Source organism: Taeniopygia guttata, chromosome 6, assembly GCF_048771995.1.
Source record: "Taeniopygia guttata chromosome 6, bTaeGut7.mat, whole genome shotgun sequence".
In the NCBI taxonomy this organism is placed as follows: domain Eukaryota; kingdom Metazoa; phylum Chordata; class Aves; order Passeriformes; family Estrildidae; genus Taeniopygia; species Taeniopygia guttata.
In genome coordinates, this window is record NC_133031.1 from 2,820,607 (window position 1) to 2,841,010 (window position 20,404).

The 20,404-nt window shown below is 53.4% G+C and overlaps 1 protein-coding gene across 2 annotated transcripts in view; it reads right to left on the bottom strand.

The window, feature by feature from the left end:
• Positions 1-1,776: 1,776 nt before the first annotated feature.
• The window catches only part of UNC5B (unc-5 netrin receptor B), a 54,095-nt gene continuing 35,467 nt past the window's right edge, over positions 1,777-20,404 (bottom strand). Inside the window, exons 2-17 of one of the 2 annotated variants that reach the window (XM_030275640.4) lie at positions 18,258-18,479; positions 14,520-14,663; positions 12,649-12,752; positions 11,995-12,175; positions 11,308-11,475; positions 10,690-10,854; positions 9,982-10,014; positions 9,288-9,482; positions 8,454-8,846; positions 7,474-7,561; positions 7,224-7,392; positions 6,896-7,129; positions 5,957-6,106; positions 5,544-5,708; positions 5,274-5,461; positions 1,777-4,538 (exon numbers count right to left, since the gene is read on the bottom strand). In XM_030275640.4, the coding sequence (XP_030131500.4) occupies positions 4,373-4,538; positions 5,274-5,461; positions 5,544-5,708; positions 5,957-6,106; positions 6,896-7,129; positions 7,224-7,392; positions 7,474-7,561; positions 8,454-8,846; positions 9,288-9,482; positions 9,982-10,014; positions 10,690-10,854; positions 11,308-11,475; positions 11,995-12,175; positions 12,649-12,752; positions 14,520-14,663; positions 18,258-18,479 (2,765 nt within the window). In that variant the 3' untranslated portion in view covers positions 1,777-4,372. The remainder of the gene's footprint in view (positions 4,539-5,273; positions 5,462-5,543; positions 5,709-5,956; positions 6,107-6,895; positions 7,130-7,223; positions 7,393-7,473; positions 7,562-8,453; positions 8,847-9,287; positions 9,483-9,981; positions 10,015-10,689; positions 10,855-11,307; positions 11,476-11,994; positions 12,176-12,648; positions 12,753-14,519; positions 14,664-18,257; positions 18,480-20,404) is intronic. The other variant, XM_030275642.4, reaches the window with a different exon arrangement.

Sequence of the window (20,404 nt, forward strand, 5' to 3'; positions counted from 1 at the left end):
TCTCTTTTAGAATTCTATACATTTTAGAGTCAGAAATGAACTTCTTTTTCCCCTCTTTTACATCTAGTGTTTGTGTGTGGGTTATTTTGTGCCACAGTGTGACATGCCACTGCAGGGAATGTCCAAACCCAAGCTGGATGGAGCTCTGAGTACCCTGGAAGGTGTCCCTGCCCATAGCACAGGGAAGAAACAGGATGATCCTAAAGGCCCCTCTTGCTTGAATTCTAAGGGGACTCGGCAAATTGGGTGTTTCAACAGGAGAACAGACGGTGGAATTGGGCACCGGCTGGTCAAAGTTATCCATGGATGTATGTGGGCCCTTGGAAAGATGGTTTGGTGCAAAAAGGGCCCAGAGAAAGCAGCGTGGGAGGTGGAGGTTAAAGGAATTCAGATGTAAAGAAAGGGACAGTTGGGAATGGCTTTAAGCTGACAAGAGGGCAGGTTCATATGGGATATTTGGAAGAAATTATTCCCTGCGAGGGTGGGGAGGGCCTTGCACAGGGTGCCCAGAGAAGCTGTGGCTGCCCCTGGATCCCTGGAAGTGCCTGGTCTGAGAGAAGTGTCCTGGGGCTCTGGGAGAAGGCTCTCCCCAGCATCCTGTGTTGTCGGAACTCAAAATGTCCCTCAGACATTTTCAGAGGTTCCAGGCCTTGGTCAAAAGCATTTTAGACCCTGGCAAGCAACTGAAAACAGCTGTGATCTTGAGTTTGAGCCATGGAATGAATTACCAACTTTGAAGGTGGAACAAGCAGTCACAGAGAGTTAGATGGTATAGTAAATGTAGTCACAAATTAGAGGAAAAAAATTTTTAGTATTGTACAGGGGGGTTTTAACAGCTGTACAGGGGGGTTTTACTTTGTACAGGGGGGTCAGGAGTTCTAAGATGGAGGAAAGTGGGCCTGATCCTGTTCTTCCTCCTTCTTCTTCCTTACCTCCATGTTCTTGGTGATGTTGGCATTTTTCTATTGGTTTAGGCTGGGGACACACTGTTCAACGTAGGTGACAGATATTGGCACGTTATTGTAAATCCAGCACAGGTAGTTTCTGGTATTTAATGTTTGTACCATCCCACTGAGGGCAGAGCCCCACACGCTGCCCTGCAGGACAGAGCTGCGGCAGGGCAGCAGAACATGTTAGAGATAAACAGAATAAACAACCTTGAAACCAGCACAGACCAATTATGGCTTCTGCTTTGGCAGCGGGGCTGAAAGACAGAGACTTTCTACAATCTCGGAATCACCAATACCCACAGATTCCGACACTGCGTGGGGTGGGAAGCCCGGCTGGGAAGGTTGGCCATACCTGTGTGATATTCTATCTCCGATTTTGTCCTCGTTTTTCCTCACTGCTGCAGAATTCCCACCGCTGCCCGCAGCACGGTCAGCGTTGCCATCTCCTGGTGGCAACTGATCCCAGCAAGCTGGACCCGGTGAGTGGCCCAGGCAGGGACAGCGGGCTCCTGAACACCCCTGCAAACCCTTCTGGCTTTGTTCCCTGGCTGGGACTTCGTCAAGACAAAAGATTTATTACCCCCAGCCGTCTGGATGGTTAGTTTGCACATCTTTGCTGTTTGTTCTAGTGCATGGAGCTACTTGAAATGCAGATGTTAGTTCAAATCATGTATTGTTTTTAGTACAAAAATGAAAATGTTTATTATGCCATTAACATGAAACATGCAATCTGTGAACTGTAGGCATGCCATGGACTAATTTCTCTTTGTTGCAGCCTCAAACAGGTACCAGTGAGTGATGGACAGGAGAGGCGAACAAGCAGATTGTTTCCTTTTTTTTTTTTTTTTTATTAGACTAGGAAATATAATTTATTGCATAAAAATTAATTTGTTACAATAGGAATGCTAAACTTTATTTACAGTTCTTTAGTTTACAGAATGAACAGACGCGGGTTTAGAGGATGCCACCAGGCCCATCCCCTGGATGTATAAATATGGAAACACATTTTGGAGCAAGAGATGGACACTGCCAGACCACACGGGGCTGCCTTGGCCAAAATACCTGGCTGGAGAAACCCCTGGGAGGTGTGGAGGGCTCCTGGGAGCTGGCACCCACGGGAGATGGAGGCAAACCCTGCATCCCCCCTGCCCTGCTCCTGCTGCAGGTTCCCTGGTCGGAAAAACGGGGAGAATCTCCCCAAAGATGCACTTTAGCCAAGCCAGGTGGCTGCTGCCTGCCCAAAGGAACAGAGATGGAGGGGGATGGAGAGAGGCACCCGTGGGCAGGACAGAGGGACAGACAGACACACATCCCAGCACAGTGATCCATAAACCAGAGAATGGGAGCGAGAGAGATCCTGAGGTGACCTGAACGAGCACCCCATCCCTCTGAGAGCCCTGCAGAACTGAGAGAGGAGCCCTCGAGACCACGGGCAGCCGGATTGATCCATCGAGTCTTTATTGCTCTCCAAATTTGCTTCTTCTTCCTTAGCTCTGAGGGTCTCAGAAATGGTCAAATGCAACCCAAAGGATGGATAAGCCCCCTCCCATGTGACACAGGAGCTCGCCCAGCAGCAGTTTTCCCATCCAGCACAAGAGGAAAAGATCCCTTCTCTCCCACAGCCTTGAAAACCCAGCAAGAAGTGAACCCCAGGGGCTCTGAGGCACAGCAAGGAGAGGCTCAGTGCTTTCAGTAGTGCCTCAGGAGCTGCCCACAGGAATCCTCCCATGTCCCAGAATCCTGAAAGCTCCTCCCGAGCTGCCCAGTGCAGGTGATGCTCTCCAGGCTCCCTGAGCGTGCTCCTGTACCCAGCACTTTGTGGGGTGACACTGATCCAGGGCTCTGCAGCCCAGAGCAGGACATGCTCCTAATACTTCCACTGATGGAGAATCCACAGCCTGGCCGTGTGACCTAGTCTAATCCTGAGCTTACCATCCCCTTCCTATTTTATTTTTTTTTCTTTTTAACAGACAAGCTTCTAAGATACAGCACTCAGTAACTATTTCTACCTGCAGGCAACCTAAATGTTTTACCTTCATCAAGACACCGTATCTGTGTGAGGAACCTTGTTCTGCCTACCACTTGATTACTTTCCACTCACCCCACAGCTTCTCCATCGTTATAAAAAGCCTATTCCAGGGAAAAACAGGAGCTGCAGTGAGGGATGGAAACCTGAGCACTGCTCACGATGCTGTCCCTTATGTGAAAATGCTCAGCCTGGTTGGCAGCTTGGGAATACCAGAGTATCCCTCCCTGAATCTGTGCTGAAATACTGCATCAAAATCCAGGCAGGAGCGCAGGGACCTGAAGTGGATGCAGTTTGAAGTGGCCACATCCCAGCCTGCCAGCCCCTGCTCTCCCCTGACCCCTCCACACCCGCTCATCACCTCCCCCTGAGCCCCAAGCCCAGGTTTGGGGTGCTCACTGCAAAATCCTGCTGGGTTTACAACACCCCCTGTTTAGCCTCGAGTCCGGAGGTTGGCGCAGGACTGAAATCTTTGGTTTGTACTGAAGTTATGTAAGTGAAGGCGTAGTCATCCTAAAAAGCTCCCCCAAACCATGCCAGGGAAGAATTCATTAAAAATACCCATATCTGGATGCACCCTCCCCACCCTGAACCCCAAATACAGGGCAGCATCCCTCATCCCTCCTCGCAGGTGGAGTGGGACCCATCATTCCCACTGCCAGGGAAAAGGGAGTTTGCAAGGACAAAAGCCTTGGCAAGGGTCTCAGCTGGCCCTGAACTAGAGGGGTGGAGAGGCACTTCCCCCTCCAGACCCCCTGAGGGTCCCAGGACATGTAAACACGTTTTGCTCAACTTGGATCACACGCTTTTCCCTACAAAAGTGTGTCCATTGAAATCTCTCTCTCTGCCACCCTGACCACAGCGACGCTCTTGCTCTCACACACCAAAAAAAAAAGATTTATAAATCTGTCTTTTTTTCTTTTTTTTTTCTTTTTTTTTTTTAAAAAGGACACATCCAAAGATCTGGATAATAAATTATTTGCGTTTCCTAAGAAACTTTTTTTTTTCCTTTTTTTCTTTCCTATTTGCCTTGTTAAGCTGCCTGAAGCCTTTGCCAGAAGTTAAGCCTGGATTGTATTCATCTCTTCAACGCAGAAATGCTATTAAAGGAGGAGGAAGGGAACCCAAAAAGAAGAAGGAAAAGGAAAGCCCCCATCCCGACTGGAGAAGCCCTAATTCCTCCCCGTGCCACCAGGAGGAGGAGGAGGAATGCTGTGTAACACTTGAATTGCTTGTAAACGCTGAGGATGGGTCTCTAAGGCTGACAGTGGTTGGGAGAGGCGCCGGTCGTGGCCCCTCCTCGCTCAGGGACGGATGTGCCTCCCCTGCCATGGGGGGAGGACCCTTCCTCACCCCCTGTTTCATCCACCTGGCCCCCCAGCCGTGGGGAGCACCATCAGCAGTCTCCCTCCGTGGCCATGACCACCAGCATCTCGCTCTTGCCCATCTCCTCTAAGGCACTGGCCAGGGTGTTGAGATCGCCGTCGTCCTGGTGCTCGGCTTCCCACAAGTCCAGGAGCACCCCGGTGGGGCTGGCTTTGGTGGCAAAGTAGTTCAGATACCTGCAAGGGAGAAGCAGAGGAGGGCTGGGCTGCTGTGGTGCCCTCTGGAGATGGCAGGAGGGAGGATGCTGGAGCTGTTTGGAACGTGAACTTTGATGGAAATGCTGTAACGCAAATGCCAGCGCCCTCGAGAGACCGTCTGCAGTTTTTAGACAGGGCTGGTATTCATGCAAAAGCAATGTAAGCTTTGCTTTGCTGAAATTGCCCTTTCTCCCTTTGGGTCCTGGGGTGAAACCAGGTGGGAATGGCACAGCCATTGTCCCAGATAAACAAGGGCCGTTCAAAGTGACAGGAGACACGGGACTGTGGCACAGACTGACGCCAGAATTGTTTGGGTTGGAAGGGACCTTCAAGATCATCTAGTTCCAACCCCCGTGCCGTGGGCAGGGACACCTTCCATTATCCCAGGGCACTCCAAGCCCTGTCCAACCTGGATTTGAACACTTCCAGGGATGAGGCAGCCACAACTTCTCTGGGCACCCTGTGCCAGGGCCTCACCGCCCCCAGGGGAAGAATTTCTTCCCAGTATCTCATCTAAACCTCTCCTCTTTTAAAATTTAAAATCATATCCAAGGATAGAGATGGATATAACTGTGCAGAGCTATATCCCCATTTATGGATAGGCCTATACAGCTGGACACAACCCCGCTGGATACCTACAGCTGACAGGGAGCACAGAGTGAAGCCTCCCTGCTGGGGGCACAGGAAGGGAAAGCAAGGCCTGGGGAGACCCACCGGTCCATGGAAAGCTTCTGGGCGAGAAGTCTCCAGTCATTCCCCCTGGAGTTGGGAGCATCCAGGCTGTTGCAGATCTTCTGCCGGATGGAGAGGGGGATTTTGAAGGCGTAGGGTCCCACCTGGGTGGTGGCGGAGGTGGTGGCACCGCTGTGGTGGGAGCGGAGGGTGTCGGAGGAGCTGCCGTGCTGGGAGAGGAAGGACAGGGTGAGACATTGCTGAAATGTCCCGGCGTGTCCCCAGCTGCGCCCCCACCTCCCCTCTGCTCACCTCTCCCAGCGTGACGTGGAGCTGGAAGATCTGCCCTTCCCCTTCCACCTGCCGGACGCAGATCTTGCAGGTGAGCTCGCTGGAGGCCTGGCTGTACCTCTCCAGCGTGAAGGTGCAGTGCAGCGCCCGCTGGCTGCCGCTCCAGATGTGGTAGAAGGGGATTTCCTGTGGGCCACCAACGCACGGGCTCAGCCAAGGCTGCAGCAGCTCCCACCTCCTCCAGCCACCCCCACGAGGGATGAGGTGGGGCAGCAGGACCTCACAGAGAGCATCCCACCAAAAAGAGCAGAACACCGCTCCCCTTGCTCCTCTATCCCTCTGAGGGACAACTCAGCACCACAGCCCTGTGGTGCCTGGCTGGAGATGGTGCTCCCAGCCTGCAAGCCCCAGCTGTCCCCACGTCAGCCCCTCACCTGGTACTTGGCCAGCAGTTTGCTCCTCCACAGCGCGTGGGGGATGTCGTGGATGGAGAGGCGTAGGTTGTGGTAGCTGTCCTTGAAGGGCAGGGGCTTGGGCTCCTCCAGCAGGTACCCTCCCAGTGTCCTCTCCAGCTCCAGCACCTCCTGTGGGCACCAGGACAGGCAGGGTGAGATGCAGGAGAAGGGCAGGGGCTGCTCCTCTGCCCACCTCCACACCCAAAGCCAGGATGGAGTGGGGGGAGGAGCTGCCAAGAGGAGCCAGCAGCAGCCTCAAGCCCATGGAGAATAGGTTTTGCCACCCCAACAGAACTTGCCAGCTCATCTCATACACCAGTCCCACCTAAAACTTGAATTTCCTAATGTGACCATCCACAAATGCCTCCATACTTCTTGGAGAACACAAAGCTTCAACACAAGGGTCAGGCACTCCCTTGAAGGGTGCCACTCTATCCGCTTTTAACACCATCCCTTCATCACACCAGCAGCTTTTAGGAAAAAAAGACTCACCAGGAGCCAGAGCCCTGCCTATTTCCCCACCTAGAGGCACCATATCAATCCCAACAGGATCCACTGGACAAGTCACAGGGAATCAAACAGCCCAGCACTGGTGGCTCCAGGTAGCCAAAGCATCCAAACTCCAGCTTCAAAACCATTCCAGGGCAGGCAGAGGCACGGATCCATGCAGGATCTACAAAAACCCTGCCCATCAGCAGCCAAACCTCTTGTGTAATGCCTGCAGGGGGGGCTCCCAGCAGAGGAGCTACTGTTTCCTTGGCAGAGGACGAGGAAGGACAGGCAAAGCAGTAAACACCTCGTTATTTCACTGGGGTCACTTTGCAGGCAGTTGCATCAGGTTGTCTGCTCCCCAGGGCCTGAGAGGCACCAAGCAGCATCCTACTGCAGCACAAACAGCTTTGGGAAGGGGACATTCACCTTCAGAGCATCTGGCGTGTCCTCCAAGCAGTAGACCTTGAGGCTGTACTCCAGGGAGGTGCAGACGCTGGGGGCAAAGATGGCCAGCTGGAGCCTCTTGATGGCTGACCTGGAGTAGGACTCCCCCACAAAGACATAGGTGCCAAGCTGGTCCAGCAGGATGTGGCAGGACTTGGCTTCCAGCTGGCAGTAGCAGGGAGTGTTGAGGGTCTCCTCATCCAGGGTCACAACTTCCTACAGAGACAGCAAGGCTGGGGGTCAGCCTGTCACCCGAGGGGTTGTGCCCCTCGGGGTCTCTGCTGGCTGCAGGGCCTGGGGTGCCCCTTACCTCCCAGTTTCCCTGGTGGGACTGTGTTTTCAGCTGGTAGATCCAGTCCGAGGAGCTGACGTCGGCGCAGTGGGGAATGGTCAGGACGACAGGGCGGCACAGGAGCAGGCCCGTGGGCCCGCAGGTCACGGCAGGGCTCAGCACGGTCTGTGTGCCCTCAGAGGGCAGCCTGGGGAGGGAAGGGCACTGAGGTGGGACAGGGAACTCCGTGGGAGCCAGCGAGGAGGGGGTGGCCAGCGGGGTGACTTACAGGGCGGTCTCAGCCTTGTTGAGCACCAGGTACATCTCGTAGAACTTCCCCTGGGGGATGGCCCCGTGGGGCACCAGCAGGCTCACCCCTGGAATGGCACACACAAGTGTCAACCACAGTGGGAATCAGGGAGAAACCACTCTCCACCCCAGCCAGAGAGCACAAGAAGAGCAGGGAGGCAGGGCAGCACAGAGAGGAACACCTCCAGATGACAGAATCATGGAATGCTTTGGGTTGGAAGGGACCTTAAAGATCACCAAGTTCCAGCACTGGCCTTGGGCAGGGACACCTTCCACTGTGCCAGGCTGCTCAAAGCCTTGTCCATCTTGGCCTTTCACACTTCTGGGGATGGGACAGCCACAGCTTCTCTGGGCTGTCCCATGGCTGCACTGCTTGCAGGATGAGCCTTTTCTTCACTAGGAAGGTGTTACGGTGACCTCTTGGACACCCTTTTGCCCCCCTTTCCTAAAGCCTCTGTGGCTCTGATCATGATAACCCCTGGATCCTCCTCCCTGCCCCAACGGGGTTGGCAGGGAGCCAGGAGAGCCCACCCTGTCCAAAACCTATATAGACCCCTGAAACTTCCTGCTCTTTTTCTTTTGCCCCACTCTCCATGGACACCACAGAATAAAGAGAGCTGTTCCAACTTCCCTGGGGTAAGGGCCTCTTTTGAATACTTTTCCCTCTCCTGCTATTCCTTCCCTCACAGCCCCATATCTCTGAGCTGGTCAGATTCATTCGGGGGGCTGCGTGGAGCGGGGGAAACCATAGAAATTACAGGAAGGAAAATCCTAATTTGGGTTTTTTTGCAAGGTGCTGGCCTGGATCAAAGACCTCAAGGAGGCTGTAACCTCTAGCCTGAGATATCTGGCTTGGGAATGGCTTTCTGCCTTCCTTCCCTGAGCCATGTTTGGGACAGCAAAGGGCCGCAGGGACAAGATGATGGTTCGGCAGCCACACAATCCCAGCCCACGGCTTACCTGTGCCTGGCACGGTGAGCCTGCCCCCCAGGTGGCCGAACGTGCCGCTGGCGCTGTGGCCATGCTCCCGGGGCAGGCCGAGGAGGTGCTGGGAGCCCGGCCCTTTGCTCCTCACGCCGGCCAAGTGCCCGTCCCGGGCCGTGTCCCCCGGGTAGGTGCCGCTGGCGGGGACCCCTCCCAGCAGGTCAGTGCTGTCGTGCAGCCCCGGCGAGGAGGAGGTGGTGGAGGAGTTGTAGACCTTGATCTTGAGGCTGGGCAGGGGGTCCAGCAGGGGGGAGTTGGTCATGGGGATCTTGTCGGAGGAGTCCTGCAGGGCGTACATGGGGCCGCGGTACACGCCGGCGCTGGCCGTCAGGTCCGGCTGCATGGACGGGTGCAGCAGCTGAGGGTTGTCTGCAGGAGCAGCAAACACAGCTGGGGTGAAGACAGCAGTGCAAACAAGGCACAGAGAAGTACTGCTTGAGTGGAAGGCATCCCAGAATGGTTTGGGTTGGATGGGACCTTCAAAACCATCTAATTCCAAAACCCCTGCCACGGGGCACCAGACCGAGCTGGTGGTGAAGACAGCAGTGCAAACAAGGGCACAGAGAAGTACTGCTTGAGTGGAAGGCATCCCAGAATGGTTTGGGTTGGATGGGACCTTCAAAACCATCTAATTCCCAAACCCCTGCCACGGGGCAACAGACCGAGCTGCCCTGATTCCCACCATCAACACCTGACCGCTTCCACGGAGCCTTCAGCCTCCAAAAATCAGTAATTCCCTGAGGATCCACCCTCTCCTGTGGCTCTCTTTTTGCTGGAACTAAGGCTGGTGAGGACCTCCATGGCTCTTACCGTGCCGGGACGTCTTGAAGTTGACAGGGTGGAAGCCCCCGGTGAGCGCGGCCGAGGAGTCCGTGATGTCCGTGTCGAAATCCCGGTGTCTCCGCCGGTACACCACCACCCCCACGGCCATGAGGATCACGATGAAGACAAAAATGGCCACCACCAGCCCGGCGTACAGGGCCACATCGCCCGTGGCCTCCAGCACTGAGAGGGATTAAAGACACTGGGGTGAAAAAGGGGGCAGCAGAAAAGCACATCAAGACCCACCATCGCTCCCCAGTCCCACCACTGACTCAGGCATGGGTGGAAGGACGTGCCCTGGGCCTGCTGGAAAGGCTGGCAAGAGGATGGAAAGTGCTCTCTAAGAGTGGGAAGTCAAGAGCAATGCCAGAGAATGAGATGGAGGTGAAGACCTCAGGCCTTTGGGACACCTGCCCACAGCTCGTGCAAACTTCAACTGAGCACCAAGAGTCCCAGAAATGTTAGGCTTGTGCAGATCAGGTTCATGAAGCTGTGAGCAACCCTCAGATCCTAACAGAGACAACCCTGAGGAGCCCACAGGACTTTCAGAGTGGGCTTTAGTTGTTCCATCTTCCCACCCTTTCCTCAGCCAGCTGCCAGGGAATCCCTGCCATGGATTCAACAGAACAAAACCACAGGAACAAACGAAAAAAAAAAAAATGGCCATGAAATGAGCACTTACGGTGGCTTTTGGGCTCGTTTAGAATTCTTTTATCTGTTAGGAAAAACAAAGTTAGAAAAGAAAAAGGTGAAGGTGATGATGGGGATGAGATGAAACAGAAAGTGGGAGGTAAGCCAGCCCGGGGTGGGGGGTGTGGGAGATCAACATAATTCCCTGGGGCATTCCAAAACCCAGGTAGGAGCATGGTGACAAGGCCATCCCCGTGCCCAGGCAGTGAAGTGGTGTCACACAGCAGCAGGTGGCAGCATTGGCTGTCTTCAGCACGCCCACTCACAGGCAGCAGCACCATTACCACCATTATGGATTTAGTTCCTCAAAAACACACCTCCAGGTGATGCACACATCCAGCGGTGATACAGGGAAGGTGTTTTTATGGTGTGGCTGAGAAACCCCTCCTGTTGCCCTGTCCACCCACAACCGGCTTTATTTCAGCAGAGACCCCAAACCTACAGGGGCGGGGTGGGATAGGGGCCTCGATGACAGTGGCACATTTAGATCCCACAAAATCCCCAATATCTCTCCCTCCAGGTAAGAAATAACTCTGGGAGGGGTGAGTCTGGTGGAGAACACCTTTTTAAAGGCACCACTTAAAACTCAGGTGGCAGCGGCACAGCCAACAAAGCGCGGCCGAGCACCAGAGCGCCACGGCCAGAGTGGCACCTCCTGTGGCACGTCCCCACGCCCGTGGCTGCCCTCCTGGGTACTCACTGTGCAGGCAGAGGCCGTCGGTGCAGTTTTTGGAGTCCAGCAGCACGCCGCTGCAGTCCTTGCCGCCGTTGCGGGGCGCGGGGGCGGCGCACTCGCGGCTGCGCCAGTGGGTGCACTCGGTGCTGCACGCTGACCACTTGCTCCACTCCGTCCACGCGCCGTCCACTGCGGCACCCGACACACGTCAGTAAAACCTTCCCACGCTGGGGAGTGTTATCCCACTGCTCCTTAAGACCAGCCTGTCCCAACCCCTGCCACGGGCAGTGGCACCTTCCACTGTCCCAGGTTGCTCCAAGCCTCATTCAACCTGGCTTTGGGCATTGCCAGGGATCCAGGCGCAGCCACAGCTTCTCTGGGCAACCCATGCCAGCGTCTTAACCCTCACAGGGAAGAATTTCTTGCCAATATCCCGTCTAATCCTGCCCTCTGTCTGTGTGAAGCCCTTCTCTGTTGTGTTGCCACTCCAGGCCCCTGTAAATAATCTCTCTCCATGTTTCTTGTAGGCTCCCTTGAGGGCTGCAATTAGGTCACCTCAGAGCCTTCTCTTGCCCAGGCTGAACAATCCCAACAATCCCAAGCAACAGCCTGGGGCACAGGCAGTTTCTGAGCCCTCCTCACCTGGGCAGAGGGTGGTGCAGGTGATTTTCTGGAAGGGCTGCCCGTCGCAGAAGGAGCCGCCGTTGAGGGGCGCGGGGTTGGTGCAGGTCCGGGTGCGCTTCTGCCAGCCCCGGCCACAGCGGTTGTTGCACGGAGACCACTCGGACCAGGTGGACCAGCCACCATTCACTGCAGAGGAGATGGGCAGAGTCAGCTCTGGAGCCCAATCTATCAGCTAAGCCTCGAGTTCTTACACCTTCGTGACCCCTTGTTACAGCTCAGCCTCATGAAGAGCAAACCACCAAACTCCCTCTTGTGCCACCACCCCACGCCCAAGATGCTCAAGACTGATGTGGTCCTTTTCCCGCTTGGCAAATATTTTTGTGTCTGGCCCTGAGGAGATCTTTGATTTCATAGCAAAGTTCAGCCAAATACAGCCTTCCAGCTGCTTTGAGAGTCAGAGCAATCCACCCGGATCCATCCACCCTCCCACCCAGCCGAGAATGCTCGGAAATACCTCCACCCCTCCACCTCAAACCTCTTTACTGCCTCTGGAAGCCATTAGAGGCTCCTGTTCTGCAAATACTGGTTATCACCTATCACCATGCCCTAATTCCCTCCTACCCCTCCCAGGAGGTGCCCATAATCCCTCTTGGCTTGGGGACACAGCCAGCACCAAAGGTCCCGTTCCCGGAGCAGGGCCGGTACCGTAGACGATGACAGCGGCCGTGGTGCTCCGGCGCTTGGCCACGATGTTCTTGGCCATGCAGGTGTAATTAGCAGTGTCCAGCAGCCGGGCCTGCTTGATGATGAGGTTGTGATCGATGGTGATCAGGAAGTTGGTGTCCTGGCTGGGATCGATGACGTCCTCGTTCCTCAGCCACTCCACCTGGCAGGAAAGGAAGGGATGGGGGTTAAGCCATCACCTCGACCAAAGATGTCCTCAGCACTTTAACCACTGACTGGACAACCTCGCCTCTCACTGGCTTTATTTCTCCTGAAAACTGGGCCAAACCAGGCCTGACTGGGGCACGTTACTGGTGTTTTGGCCGAGGATGAGGCACTGTGGCTCCCTCCAACACACAGCTCCCATCGGCTGACGGAGCTGCGGGCAAGGAAAGCTCCACTACCGTGGTAGGAAAACCCATCCAGACTGATTTTCCCAGCCCTCAGCTCCCACTGGTGACTGCTCCCATCCAGACAACCCCCTGGGTGCCTCCTTGTCAGATCTTCCCTCTGAGGCACCCCAGGAAGTGTGGGAGAAGTGTGCTGCCCAAAATAAATGATTGCTCTGAATGAGAGCTGACAGGAGATCTGCTGGGATGGGGTACCCCACCCTGCATTCCTTCAGGAGCCACTCACCTCAGCCTGTGGGACCCCCTCGGGCGGGCGGCACTGCAGCAGCACCTCCTGCTCCAGCGGGACTTCCTTACCCAGAGGCTCCTGATCAAAGTTCTTCCGTAGGTCTGGAAGGGGAAGGAGAAGCCAGGGGTTACCAGCCTGCAGCAGGGACAGGGCAGCCTCCAAAACTTTGGTGAGCACCTCAGCACCAAGCACCCTCAAGTCAGGAAGTCCCTCTGGCACAGACAGTCAGGGCAAAACGTGCCCTGGGAGGAAGGAGCTGAAGAACCATGTTTTCCAGGATGGATCTGGGGCAGCACATGGTGGATTATACATTTCCTCCTTCATGTGTTTGCAAGCTTACACTCCATCCTGTCTTTTCCTTTTGGGGCTAACCTCACCTTATCCACCGTTTCTTCATCCCACCCAGCAGAGGCCCTCGGGATGTGGGAGGCACAGCAGTGTCCTGCTCCAGAGGCTGGGAAGGAGCAGGAGCATCACTAGATGGTGCTGCAATCCTCTGCTGCAGCTCCCAGACCTCTTCCATGTGGCTCCTGAACCCTCTGCTCCGAAAAACCACCACAAAACCACCACAGAAGTGTTCAATGCCAGGCTCGAGGGGGTTTGGAGCTGCTCTAGAGGAGGGTGTCAGTCCCCATGGCAAGGTGTTGGAATGAGGTGAGTTTTAAGGTCCCTTCCAACCCAAAACTTTCTGTGATTCTGTGGTTCTCTGAGTCTGTGATTTTGCCAGCATAACCCTTCAGCAGTGTAGCTGAACAATCACTCTGTTTTGGGTAACATGTTGGATTATTACCCCTCTAACACCAAACTCCATTCGGGACTGGGGAAGCCTGGCTGTCCTGTAGCTCCACCATCGTCTCATTTGTGCATCGAGCAAATTCAGGTGGGCCCAGCCTGACTAACTCGCCTTTGATCAGGCTGCCACCTGAGCAGCAGCTCAGGGCAGTGACGTGTGACAGCAGGGACTGGCAGGACACGGCGCCGCTGAGCGTGCAAGGTGCCATCCGTGGGTTATTAGGGATAATAAAACCCTGGGAAGTGCTGAGCACGCTGCTGGGCACCGCGGTGTTAACCCTGGTAGTGCCACCGCCCCGGCAGGTGGGGATGGAGACTCTCAGAAACAAAGCTACAACTGTGGTGGAGAGAGAAAACCAGGGTCATCCAGCAAGGATGGGTCACCCCAAACTGATCAGAAAGTGGAGAAGGAGCCATCTTTTGGAGATGGGAGTGATGCCTTGTGAAGGCTGACCTGGAACAGAGGCTGGGCAGAGTTAAAGAATAAAGCAGGGATTTATTCAAAGGATCTCCTCAATGGATCCACCTTGGGCAGCACCAGAGCCCAGCCAGGGCTGCACCCAAATGAACCAAAATGGTCACAAAATGGACCCAAAAATGGTCACAAAATGGACACCTGCCAGACAGAGTTAAAGAATAAAGCAGGGATTTATTAAAAGGATCTCCTCAATGGATCCACCTTGGGCAGCACAAGAGCCCAGCCAGGGCTGCACCCAAATGAACAAAATGGTCAAAAAATGGACCAAAATGGTCACAAAATGGACACCTGCTGACGGGGTCTCTCACTGGGATCAGTTCTGCTCCATTGGCACATTGGAGTTCATTGTCCAATTCCAGCTTTAGCCCAGGCAGTCCCATCATGCTTGTTTTTCTCTCTCCAGCCCACGGTGTTTGTGCTCCTGGGCTGAGATTTGGATCATTTGTCCTTGGTGCCCAGCTGGAGCAGGAATTGCTTTCTCTCCCTGCTCTGTGCAGAGCCACCATCCCCTGATATGGAGCCCAGACCCACCCCCTGAAGCAGCACAGAACGTGCCAAGCACACAAGCCAAGCCCTGGGCACGAGGAGCAGCACTTACAGGCGATGCGGACGTAGGCGCGGCGGCTCTTGGTGGTGCCCGCCGAGCTCCAGGCCACGCACTGGCACCAGTAATCCTCCAGGCCAAACAGCTCCTCCACCTGCTGCCGCGACACCTCGATCTGCACCTCCCGCACCAGCAGCCCTGCAAGGGGACAGAGGGCTGGAGGCTTTTCTTCTTGGGGTTGGCACCTTACAAATCAGGGAGACTGTTCCCTCTGAAGGATGGTTTGGGGATGAAGCCAGGGCAGTGGATCATGTGGAAGTGACTCTTTTTCCCCCCAGTCCAGCTGAGCAGGACCAGAATCTCTTCCCCATTTCTCAAGGCATCACCCTCCTCCACCAGCTCCTTCCCACAGCACCAACATGTCCAGACTCCTTCCCACCCACCAGGGTTTGGAGGATGCTTCTGCCAGGCTTTGTTGTGGGGAGAAACCACTCCTGTCTGTGCCTCTCAAATACAAATACAACAAGACAAATAAAACCTTAAAGAAAACAGCCTGGCCATGGCAGGGGGGCAGTGACAAAGGTGACACCACCACAACCAGGACATGGTCCCCTGGACTGCAGGAGCACCAATGATCCCCACAAAGGGTGGCAGGGACTTGGGCCTTACTTTTCCTTATTTTAAGCAATACCTACCCATTTTGGGTTTGTGTTTTTGGTTTTTTTTTTCAGTTTCTATTTTAAAAAGGCCTCAATTTCACAGTGATCGAGAGCCACACGCTCCCCAGCTGTAATTTTGTTACAGCTCACTCCCAATGCCGTGAGGAGCAATTACTGTCTCCCTGCCACCTTCCTGCAGAAGAACCGACAAGGAAATACAATTTATTTTGTCACTATTCTGGAGGAAAAAAAAAAAAAAAAAAGAACCACAACAAGAAAACCACAAAAGCAAAGGTATTTGGGCCAAGCACTTTTGGGATTTTAAGAGGACTCAGAATGCAGATATGGCTCCAATCCATCTCATCTATCTGGGAAGCTCTGGTGGGATGAGCACCCTGGAAAAGTGAGAAGAATCCTGCAAATGCCCTACCTCTGTCCCCACTGCAATCAGCGACCACCCAAAATTGAAGAGCAAGCTCATGGCACTCAGGAGTGACTTCCTGAGGGCTTCCAGGCACCAAACAGAGCTGCTCTCCCTGCCCAGCCCTCCTCACCCAGCTGAATTATCCTCTCTGACTTGGCCTATTTTTGCTTTCTTCCGCATGAAATGTTTTGGATCAGACGCAGTCAGAGCATTACTGAGCCAGGCTCATTCAAGACACGTCATCTTAAAAGTTCTTTTTTTTTTTTCTCCCCTTCTTCTTAAAGGTCCCTTTTTCCAAGCTTTTAACCAAGGCCACTTGAAAACTAACCGTGTTAACCTGTGCCTTTGTGCCTGGCTCTCCCCGTGCCCTTTCCAGCAGCTTTTCTGAACAACGCCAGGCGCTGCAAATGCAGATTTTTTACCACCTTAAACCACTTTGGTTCCAGCTCCCTTTTCCCTAGGGAGGCTGCCAGGCAGAGATGCCCACACTGGCAGCTTTAACATGCACCACACCACCTGCAGGCACCGTTGGTTCACTCCCTGATAGCAGCAATGCCATCTTTGAAGCCTGGATGAAGGAGGGGTGTGCTGCTTCCTCCCCAGATTGCTGGCACACAGCAGACTGGAATCTGAGAGGGAGATGCTGGACCAAAGGAAGTGAGCTCCCACAGCAACAGGGTGCTCAGCTGGATGATAGGAGTGTTGCAGGCCAGGCTGGACAGGGCTTGGAATGACCTGGGCTAGTGGAGAGTGTCCTTGCCCATGGCAGGGGCTGTTGGACTAGATCATCTTTGAGGTCCTTTTCAACCCAAACCATTCCACAATTCTATGAAAGTGTTTATTTTTCTATGAGTGTTTCTTTCCACACTGCACAGAGAAATGAGTCCTAACAGCAATTAGACAAATTATCAAGAGGGGATTCCACCCAGGGCTGGACCACACTGCTCGGATGTTGCCACCAGAGCTGTGAGTGCCTGGTGGTGAATGGTGGAAAGCTGGGAGGCTGACAGGGCAGCTCCAGTGCTCCCTCCTTGTCCTGGTTCCATGATCTTCCCCTAAGCATCCTCCACTGCTGCGTGCAGGGCACACAGGCCTTCAGTTCAACCCAGTGTGGCCAGATGTTATAAATAAAGTAAAAACCCCTTGGCAAAGGCTGCTTGGTCACTGACCAGCACTGACTCTGCCTCACAGTGCTGAGGGTTTCAAATCTGGCCTCTGCAAGAGCTGGAAGGTGGAGATGCACCCAGAAAGAGAGAAAAAGAGTGTCACCTGCTCCTGGCAGCCAGAGAAGCAACAGGACAGCCTGCCTGGGTATCTCTGACTATTTTTCCTCTAGAGGAAAAACACGCCATGAATGGCTAAAGCAGCTTTAGGAGGAAGGGCTCAAAAAGCTGCAGAGGAAAGAAAGGATTTTCCCTTTCCAGAGCAGGTTCAGGGATGCACCCGAGCACAGACTGGCTCATAGCTACTACAGGTTGGAGAGCAAGAGACACCACGAGAGGGCAAGGGTGGGAAAAATCACAGGGACAAGAGGAGATTGTGTTAAAATACTGGTGACTCCTCCAGGCTGGTGAAGTCTCTCCTCTAAGCCCAGCCTGCCTTCCAAGGGTAACACCACTGCAGTTCAAAAGGAAAATCAAAAGATTTAAAGCCCTCCAGATTTGCAGAGGGCAGATATTACAGGGGAAATGTGACTGTTTTACTCCACTCCTGATCAGCCACAGGTCCCAAAACTGGTGCAGAAATAGTGCATGCTGAGCTAAAGCACCCCAATTTTAGCAAATCTACTTGATTACATGATTTATCCAACCCCACATACCTTGTTCTCAGGCCAGGATGTTTCAAGGCATGGACTGAGCATCTCTGCAGAGCCCAATCCCATGGAGTAAGACCCCTCCTAAAATGCCTAAGCCACCTTCTCACCCTGTTCCAGGCAGCCAGAGGCTGACTTATCCTCTGAGGCAGAAAAGAGCTCATTTGCCATCAACAGGCAGTTCAAATCCTACCTGCAATTGCTCTCATTACCCATTAAACACTTAATCCCTCTGCGAACCTGCATAAGCTGCCAGCCTTTGCCACCCCTCCTGGCAATGACTCCTACATGTTGATTAGGTATTTTGTAGAAATGCAGTCCCTTTTTTTTTTTTTTTTTTAAATCAGATTTAAACATATTGCCTTCAAAATCCCTTGTAAGAGCCCCAAGTCCTGCACAAAGTAAGAGCGAGATAATCAGGGAGGGTGACTTCCCCAAGCTTCTGGGGGGTGTGGTGACCACAGCACCATGGTGGTGCTTTTACCAATGGTCTGGCTGGAGGAGAACCACCAGCAGTGTGTGTGGGCCTCAAGATTCAGTCAAAGAAAGAAACTGAGAGTTTCCAGCCAGGCAGAAGCCTGGGAAAGAGCTGGAGAAGAATGTAAATAATTCTTTATCTCTCTTGTTTTTCACATTGTTTATAGCTAAGCTCTATCACTTTGTGTCAAGCACTCTGTGCCAATGGTGTGGGTTGTTTTCACTTCAGGACCAATGGAGTTGGTCCTCACGAAGCTCTGTATAAAAGAGTGGGATATTTTGAATAAACCAGAGTTTTACTCTCAGCAGCCTTCTGATCAGTCTCTTCATTCCCATCCTGCCTCGACAGCGACAAGAGTGGATGTGGCAAGAGGGAAAAGAGGCTGGAGAGAAGGAAGGCAGAGGGCGGCTTTGCTCACCGGTGACCTCGTCCAGGCTCTCCTTGGTGACGTGGTCGTTCTGGTTGACCCACTCGCCGTTGCACTTGAAGTAGATCTGCGTGGCGGGGTTGGCACGGCACACGAGCTCCACGGGCTTGTTCTTGACGATGTAGGCGTCCTGCGGCTCCAGCAGGAAGCGCGGCAGCGTCTCCGCCGGCGCCGACGGGAAGGAATCGGGCAGCACATCGCTGTACTCCAGCCCTGCAGGACACACCGAGGCTCAGCAGCTGCCCACGTCCCCGTCCCCACTGTCCCTCCCCACCCTGCACCGACAGCAGCTGAGGATGTGTGGGAAAGCACAAACAGGGCTGGAGGCTGCCCAAAAACCGGCACGTGGAATGAAAAACCAGCGAGGCAGCAACCGACAGAACCACAGGACACGTCTCAAGCTGCACCAAGGGAAATACAGCGTGCATATTAGGAAAAAGTTTTATATATATATATATATATATATATATAAAGTTTTATATATATATCTCATTTCACATTTAATTTATTTTTAAAGTAGTTGCTATAAAACCAAGGTGGACAATTGGGATTTCATTTAGGTAATCAAACTATGCTGATACTGCCATCAGCTGACCACTTACTTAAAAAGGGCATAAGAAACTCTTCCAGTTCATAAACTGTCCAAGTTTATCAGAAACAATTTTGTGCACCTGGCAAGGCCACCATCTCCCTCCCTTACATGTCTCTCTGGAAAAGTACTTCAATCACACAGGAGGAAAATGTCCTCTATAAAGTTGTTTAGGGCTGATTAAGTAAAGCTGCTCAGTTCCTCCTGCAGAGAGAAAGGGTCAGGTACTACCCAAGGCTGGCACATCTGGAGCTGCATTTGCAGTGATGAATGCTGTTCTTAACCACCAAGCCACCCACAGTAAATCACTGTAGAGTCACTCATACAACTGAGTAGTCCCTAACTTCCCTTATCTTGATCAATTGAATAGCCAAAATATAAATGGAAAAATCAACAATATAGTTGATATATATAACAATATAGTTCAAGTGCAATGAGTGATAAAGTACTGGAATTGCCTTCCCAGGCAGGTGGTGGAGTCACCATCCCTGGATGTGTTAAAAACAGACTGGATGTGGCACTGGGTGCCATTGTTTAGTTGAGGTGTTGGGGCTGGGTTGGACTCGATGATCTTGGAGGTTTCTTCCAACTCAGTGATTTTGTGAATTCTGTGAAGCAAACCAGAGCTGTGGGAGCAATCCTGTTTCACCTGGGAAGTGGGCCCCCATCAACACCCTGAGCCCAAAGCCTGGGTGATCTCACTAGAGGACACTGGAGGGGGAAAAGCAAAACAAACCCAGGCCTGTGGATAGTGATGGGGACACAGGGAGGCTCCAAAGGGGCTGGTGTCCCCCACCCCAAGCCTCCTCCTCACAGCCCTGAGGAATGCATGGACATGCTCCGAGCACAATGCTGGCAGGGCGTTTTGGGAATGCTGACCATATCCCCAGGACAAATCTCAGCCATCCACACCTTAACTGGAGCTGCATTTGGGATCTCACCCCCTGCCAACACCTGGATTTCAGCATCACCCAATAGGTGAGTGATCGCTTCCAGCCCAGCCAGCTCCAGACAACATCACCCAAAGGTGCCACCAGGATTCCCGGTATCCCAGAAACCAGGGGGCTGTGCCCTGGGGAGCTCCACATTCCTGCTGGTTTGCTTTCAAAAGCCCCCTAAACACAAAAACAGCTGGAGGTTCGTGTCTGCTCAGGCCAGGCCGAGAAAAATCTTGGAAAGGGGTGAGCAGCTCAGTGCTCACACAGGAACGTAATTATCCCTTAGGAGTGGGAGCCTGGGATTCCCAGCAGCAGCTTGGGAGGATGCTCTGAAGCTCTGATGCTCTGACTGAAGCTGAGCATCATCTGCAGACGTTTCCAGCCCAATAAGATCAACCCCAAATATCACAGGAGTAATAAAACCCCACACACAGGTGCACTGGGATGCTGCTGCTTAACCTGTTGTTCCTGGGAATCTCACTAGCAGTCAGGTCACATCTTGAGGCTTTTCTTTACACTCAAAGGAGTTATGAGCTTTTCCTCCTCCTCTCTTCCCCCAGCCAGAGCTGTGATTCTCCACTCCAGGCACTGCAGCGTGCAGGAAAACAGTA